The 7,392-nt window shown below is 32.5% G+C and overlaps 2 protein-coding genes across 5 annotated transcripts; one reads left to right on the forward strand and one right to left on the reverse strand.

Annotated features, from left to right (window-relative positions):
* Positions 1-1,333: 1,333 nt before the first annotated feature.
* LOC136218602 (fatty-acid-binding protein 3, chloroplastic) lies at positions 1,334-5,347 on the forward strand. 4 transcript variants are annotated; one of them, XM_066005580.1, is made up of 5 exons: positions 1,334-1,688; positions 4,168-4,269; positions 4,440-4,595; positions 4,668-4,897; positions 5,039-5,347. In XM_066005580.1, the coding sequence occupies exons 1-5, from the start codon at positions 1,487-1,489 to the stop codon at positions 5,195-5,197; spliced, it is 849 nt and encodes a 282-aa protein (XP_065861652.1). In that variant the 5' UTR covers positions 1,334-1,486; the 3' UTR covers positions 5,198-5,347. The 4 variants fall into 4 exon arrangements, with proteins under 4 accessions (XP_065861652.1, XP_065861651.1, XP_065861654.1 ...); XM_066005579.1 differs by having other exon boundaries at positions 1,337-1,688; positions 4,165-4,269; XM_066005582.1 differs by having other exon boundaries at positions 1,339-1,688; positions 4,683-4,897.
* Positions 5,348-5,540: 193 nt separating this feature from the next.
* LOC136218601 (receptor-like serine/threonine-protein kinase At1g78530) lies at positions 5,541-7,158 on the reverse strand. The gene is made up of 5 exons (XM_066005577.1): positions 6,927-7,158; positions 6,500-6,838; positions 6,145-6,399; positions 5,935-6,068; positions 5,541-5,864 (listed from the first exon to the last, which is right to left on the reverse strand). Exons 1-5 carry the CDS (start codon positions 7,054-7,056, stop codon positions 5,664-5,666), a joined length of 1,059 nt encoding a protein of 352 aa, XP_065861649.1. The 5' UTR covers positions 7,057-7,158; the 3' UTR covers positions 5,541-5,663.
* Positions 7,159-7,392: the final 234 nt, after the last annotated feature.

The raw sequence follows: 7,392 nt of genomic DNA on the forward strand, positions 1-7,392 counted from the left end.
CTATCTTAAATGTACTAGATTATGGATGACACTAACATGAGTATAATTGGATACAATGGTAAGTAAATTTGATAAGTTCTTATTATGTATTATTGTTAAAAAAAAAGTGTTCGCTAAATAACCTATATGTATACAAGGTACCATGTTAAAACTAATATATCACTTGCCAGAAGAGCAATTTGATTCGGTCGTAAGAAAACATAGATGAACTATTTTCGGAGCGTTGAATCAAGAATATCATATTACTCTGAATCATCCACTACATCTTGTTGTTCCAACGGTGTCTATACATTGAGTCTAAATACGAAACATCAATAATCGTAGGAGGAGAAGATCTTTTCCTAATCGTCGAACTCCAATTGAGAATCCTTTAGTTTTAAAAAAGATTGAACAAATTATAATGTCAATATTTATTCATGACTATGGGCAGATTCCTAACAAACACTAAAACATAAGGAAAATATTTTCCTAAACAAACAACGAAAAATTAGAAAAAATAACTTAAATAACTAAATAAAATTTAGAAATAATAATTTATTGATTTTTTAGTAATAATATTATATTGATAGGAATGACGTTAAAAAATGTGTTTTATGGAAAATAAACGAGATAAATTTGTTAAAATTAAATAACTACTAACAAGATTATATGAAAAGTTTCAAAAAAGAGTTTTTCATGAAAGAAACGTTGTTTTCATAAAAAAAAAGTTAAAGTTGCTATTATATAAACCTGCCAAATAGTATTTTTCCAACGATTTAAAGTGGAATGTTAAAAATTATTCCAAAAAGCTAAAACAAACACTCAATTTTTTTTTTTTACAAATTCAAGAACAACTCATGTATAATTATCATCATCATAAATATAATTACAAAAAAAAATAACTATAGTTACAACGATTGAATTCTAAAAGTTAATAGTATAAACACATTTATTTCTTATTATGTAAACGCATTATTTTCTTTAATTAAAGAAATTGTATTTTATTTATAAAAATATATATACTTTTATGCATTTTAATTCTTATAGTAAAAAAAATCTTTTTTTTGGTAGGAATAAAAAAAAAAGTCTTATTAATGAAGGTTGTTTTAAATAGTTAAGGACATTAAGCTCCATAAGATAGATTACAGGTTTGAAAGCTTTAAAGAGGTTCTCACGAGTCTTGAACCGAAAAATGTAACAAACTATGAAAAAACATTTTTTTTATTTTTTGTATGAATATTGTATATATGTGAACTTTTATTCATGTTGTATTTTTTTCGAATAATAATAATAATGGTTTCATTTGGCAATATAATTTGTTTTGAGTAGGTTGGGCATGAACTACCGAATTGGAAATTATGTACAAACTTTGATGTTAGTGAGATCCAATAAGGCAATTAATTTATGGGAGAACGGGAACAGAGAAGGAACATCAAGGAGACTCCTAATTACTGAAAAACCATAATTTCATATCCAGAATTGTCACACAACACAAATAAACATAAAAATGCAGGTTGCGACTATTTCTTCAACACTTGTTTCTCCTAATTCCACACTCAATTTTTCATGTGAATCTCCACACTTGCTTATGCCATTCTGCAAAACAAACTCTTTCTCCCCCTTATCCTCATTCCCCTCTTTCCGTAACCACCACCCCGTCTATCTTACCCATCTTAATTTCAAGGCTTCTTCTTCTTCATCTTCTCCAGGTTAATTTCATTTTTTTCCTCCATTATTACTTTTTTTTTTTAAATAGTAATTTTACTTCTTGTTTCTCATGGATGATTTCTTGACGTGTGGAGAAAAGTATCTGGTGAGTAATGAAATAACTAGGATAGACATAGGGTTACATCTATTGTATGAGCAAACTTGGAAGACGGTGACTAGGAGTTTATTGGGGATCCAGTAAAATATAGCTGCCTGTAAAAAGGAGTGGAGCTAGAGAATTTTTTATAGGATGGTTTATGTTAGCCACAATCCTTTGGGGACTAAGGCTTTGTTGTCATTGTTGGTAAGTTTTCAGTCTCAAAAAGATAATAATTAGAATTTCAAGCTGTTCTTGACTGTATGCGGATTATTGGGTGGATTGTCAATTTGCTGCATTTCTGAATATCTTTATCAGTCACACTTTTAATGGTCTGCCTTATGGTTAATCTTTGTATTCATTACAATGTTTTCTTTAGTTTTACCCACTTTCACTAATAATTAAGTAATGTCCTGTATCTCTTGCATAGTAAATAACTGATGAATGCTTACTTTAGTTTAGAGCCAGAACCAATTGTACTTCTGTAAACCAAATTTAGGGATAAAATGGAACTAGGACAAGTAATGGGCATGCTTGTTTTTTCCACTCAACAATATGTTTGATCAAATTTCCAATCTTACTTGATGTTCATGCTCAATGAAACCTTTTTGAGTTTGCAAAGCTAATATTCAAGGATAAAGGTCATTTTGTTCTTTCAACTTGCCCTGCCAAAATGAAATTTCAGTTGCAATTTAGTTTATAGCATGGCTTTTTAGTCAAATTAGTTCAAAAGTTGCACATGTCAATATATAACATGTTATTTTCTGATATTAGCACATATCCTTTTGGACTAAAGAGAAAAAAAACTTGAAAGACTAACTTGATACTCAAAGTTCTTTTGGGTAAATTGACTCAACGACCCATGTTGAAGGCTGACTCACCTTAGGAAATAAAGAATAGGACTTAATGATGAACTAGTGCCTATTCCATGGCAATGCCAAGGAACCATTTAACCTGAAAAGCTTAAGCTGATTGGTAGGATCCAAGAATAGCTTTTATTATCAATGACACCTTCCTTACATGTTGAACAAGGTTATTCTGTTTTTATCATTTCTTTGTCAGTTAGTGTACTATAAGCCATACTAAGTTCTGGAAAACCTTAAGTTGAAATCTGTAATGGATCTGAGTAATTTTTACATCTGGGACACTGATAAAGAACAGTTCAACTGAACACAAACAAATAAGAAAATAGATTTCTATTGATGACTTCTGTGAAAACTAAGATCAGTACACAGAGATTTAGGAAAAGACTAACAAAGAAAGAACACACAAAGGAAGATAAATGAACAGAAGAACAACTTCTGCTCCCACAGGGCAAAGCCACTTCTCAAGCCTAAGCTGAGACCCAAAAGACTAATTTCTCAAAACCCTACTCTCCTCTCTACAAAACTCATTTTTAAATTTTATTGTTTCTGAAATTTCATACATACTGAATTTCAAGAAAAAAAAAAATTTCTTTCTTTCTCCTAAGTAGATACCATCTCAATAAGGGTTCTGCAAAGTTTTAATAGAACACCAATTGCAAAAATGAAAATGAGACAGAAAATAAGTATTTGGTAAAAGATTAGGACACAACCTGTTATTTCCCTTTTTCTTTATTTTGGTTAAGTTGGTAACGGAGGCACAGGCACTCATGAGCTACACCAAGCTGTTAATATGCCACTAACTTCTGTATATGCAGTTTTTCAAATATTAGGATTTGTCATGCATGACTGAAATTGCATCAGCTTTCAATTACCTTGCTCAATTAAGCAACTTTATTGTGTCGATTATATACCCGTACAAATTCTGAAGCATATCCCATATTAAGTATATTGCATTTTATTTTCAAACATATTTGAGCACCAGATGTTCATCCTTTTTCATGATACGAGTTTTTTATGAGACATGGCTCAATAGATAAATGCAGAAATTGCTCATTGATAGTCAAAGCAAGCGTTAAACATTCAATTTTTCAAGAAGATGAACATAGCCACAAAGTTGACTTAACCTATACAATTGATCAATCTTTTCTGCTAGGATTATAATAGATCATTTTTCAAAAAAGTTCATATAGCTTGTTGTCTGTAACATTCATACTGAAGTATCTATAAAACTAAATTTTTGTTTCTAAAGACAATTAAGGTTTCTTATATTTTGCCATTATTGGCAATGAAGTGCAATTTTTTGTTTTTTAATCAATGTTAGGACATTTGTTAATCATTGATGATTTTTATGGCACAAGAACTCGATAGATCACTAATTCCACTCTCACCCTCAGTTGTAATGTTTTCTAGTTGTGGACACAACACAACAACATATTGATCCGTGTTAAGGTTATCTTAAGTTTGTTATATGAGCAAATTGTGAATAGCTCTTTTCCAACTCTTATTGGATTACAGCAGTTGGAAGTACAGATTATGTAGAAGAACCCACAACCAAAGTGAAGTTTCTGACATCTTTAAGCTTGCCGGGGTGCTCAAGTTCATTAGCATTACTTGGAACAGGTAATTTTCTAAGTATGAACCTTTTTCCAGGAAGGAAATATTGATGGAACTCTATATGTACAAATGCTCATAGTATCATAACCAGGAGAGCAGAAATAAAGCACAAATAGGTAACTTTTATAGTAGAGTTTCCACAGCGCTGTAATAATGATGATCTGCGGTTATTTCAGGATATAGGGAGAAGGTTTTTGCTATCATTGGTGTTAAGGTGTATGCTGCAGGACTATACGCTAATGAATCCATGTTAAGTACACTGACTTGTTGGAAAGGGAAATCAGCCTCTGAGTTGCAGCAGAATCCTGCCTTATTTAGCACAATTTTTCAAGGTACGTAAAGAAAATTATCACACTTTTCACTAGTATTGAGGGGCAGAGTAGATTGATATATGTTCATTCAAGTTTCTGCAAATGCAGCTTCTGCAGAAAAATCTCTACAGATTGTTCTAGTGAGAGACGTGGATGGTAAAACCTTTTGGGATGCATTAGATGACGCTGTTTCTCCAAGAATTGAAGGGCCAACTCCAGTTGATGAGTCTGCTCTGTCAACATTTCGCAGCATCTTCGAAGGTCAACCTCTTAAAAAAGGAACTTTCATATTCTTGACATGGTTGGATTCCTCAAGAATGCTGGTAAGTTCGAATCTGGTTAACACTCCCATATCGGATGCATGTACAAGAATTAGTAATCAGTTTTTCTTTAATTCGATAAAGTTAATTCTCTTTCTCCATCCTCTGTGCTAATTTCAGATAGCTATTTCTTTTGGTTTTCAGATTTGTATCTCATCAGATGGGATGCCTTCCAGTGTTGACGCTACCATTGAGTCCAAAAATGTTTCGTTTGCTCTTTTTGATGTATTTTTTGGAGATGCTACAGTTTCGCCATCATTGAAAGCTTCAGTTTCCCATGGGATAGCAACATATCTCAAGTGAAATATTACTGCGGCCTCTTCAAGTTTAAAATCATTTACCAATATTGTTTGCATTCACATTTGTTCTTTTTGTAAAACTTTATGCTATATCAAGACTCTATACTTTCTTGACTACATGAGTTTGAGAAATCAAATATTGTCATTTAATTTCTAGTGGTAGCATGATAGATTTTGTAATAAGATTGATTGGCAGAAAAATGCAAAATTTGGTCAATATACAATGAGTAAACATATTTGATGTCTCAACTTCAAATTGGTCATAGTTAATCATCCTGTACTTCTGATTCGGTAACCCTCGGAGATGTTAATGGTGGATGTGACGGTTAACTATTAACAAATTGAAGTTCAAGGACCAAATGTACACATTGAACGAAGTACATGTAACAAATTCTGTATTTTTCCGAACTATAATTTAGCAAGCAATTCTTCTTCATTAAAGACAACAAAATGATAATTGCTTACATTCTTCAAAAATCATTTGAAAGCTTGTCTGGTCTGACATGTTCAAGCATCTTGACAATCTCAGTCATGGTAGGTCTCTTAGATGGCTCTGAATCGAGGCACAAGAATGCAATTCTGAACACATTGTTAATCTCACCAATCGGACTGCACTTTAAGCTATGGTCGAGCACATACTCTTCCCTCTTATCTTCAACAACTCCTTTCACCTGTTACAGGTTTCAACTTCAGCATACCACATTCATGAATAGATAAAGTATGCATGTTTCCGGGGCTTACCCACGTCACAAGCTTAGTTCCTTCCTCAAAGAATGCTTCATCTGTCGGTCTTTTCCCAGTCAAAAGTTCTAAAAGAACAACTCCAAAGCTGTAAACATCTCCTTTTGCAGTTGCCTTACCGGTATCAAAGTATTCTGCAGAAAAAGACCATGATTGAGCACAATAGCAGTTAAAGAATAACAGAAGATTAGGCATGAATTAGGGTAGTACCAGGAGCTAAGTATCCAAAAGTTCCAGCAGGAAATGTAGAAACATGAGTTTTGTCAGGGTCCATCAAAGTAGCCAACCCGAAATCGGAGACTCTAGCTTCCATGTTCTGATCCAGTAATATATTGCTTGATTTGATATCTCTATGGATTATGTGAGGAATGCAATCATGATGCATATATGCAATCCCTCTTGCTGCACCTAAAGCTATCTTATATCTGCTTTGCCAATCCAAATTTGTTTTTTCCGTTGATGTTCCTACATAATAAAACTTTGGTTTTGCAGGGTCAAAATAAACTTATAGATCCTATTTTTGGTATTTGATCTAAATGACATACATGAAAAGAAGAAAAGATACCATGGAGGAAAGAATCTAAGCTTCCATTAGGCATGAACTCATAGATGAGGAGATTATAGTGAGCAGCAGTGTAATAGCCGTGAAGAGTAACAATATTTCTGTGTTTAATATCTCCCATAGCTTCCAACTCTCTTTGAAAGCCTCGATCTCGCTCTGTGCTTCCTCTGTCGAGTCTTTTAACAGCAAAAGCAACCGAATCATTTACCATTAATCTGTAAACTGTTCCATATCCTCCACATCCAATTATGTCCTTGTTGTTCATTTTTTGTGTCTTCTTCAACACCATTTCACTACTCAGAGATTGCATTATTGCTGACTTGAATAGAACCATTTTTCCTCCTGTAATTTTTTTAAAAGAAATCATTCACATTACAGGAAATAAAAAAATAAAAAGAAGAGGCAAAAAGAATTAATTAATGTTACCAACCATCATCTTGATAAGCAAAATGCTTAGTTTTCCATCGCTTGTAGAGAAGGACAGCAATAATTGTCTTGGATATGATGAAACCAACACAACATACTGTGATGTAGACTGCTATTTCTTGTGCTTTCACCATTTCAAATTCCAAGCTTCCTAAATGGAAGATCTCTCTCTCTCTCTTTCTTTCAGTTCCAACTTTACTTTACTTTAGCAGTCCATCATTATAATTTAGATTTGTTTGAAGAAACAACCAAAACAGAAATTAAGTGCTTTTGAATAATCAAATCCAATCCTGACACATATCATATTGTTCACTTTATTATGCCTAACTTTTATTGACTTTTTTATATATATTTATTTATTAATTTCATGAAATTCAAAATTAAGAGAATGATTAAAAAAAAGGAAAATTTGTCATAAATAGCAAATGAGTTATGCATGTGTATCCCATTTTGTAGACATGTGGCCTCAC

Source organism: Euphorbia lathyris, chromosome 2 (assembly GCF_963576675.1).
Source record: "Euphorbia lathyris chromosome 2, ddEupLath1.1, whole genome shotgun sequence".
Classification (NCBI taxonomy): Eukaryota; Viridiplantae; Streptophyta; class Magnoliopsida; order Malpighiales; family Euphorbiaceae; genus Euphorbia; species Euphorbia lathyris.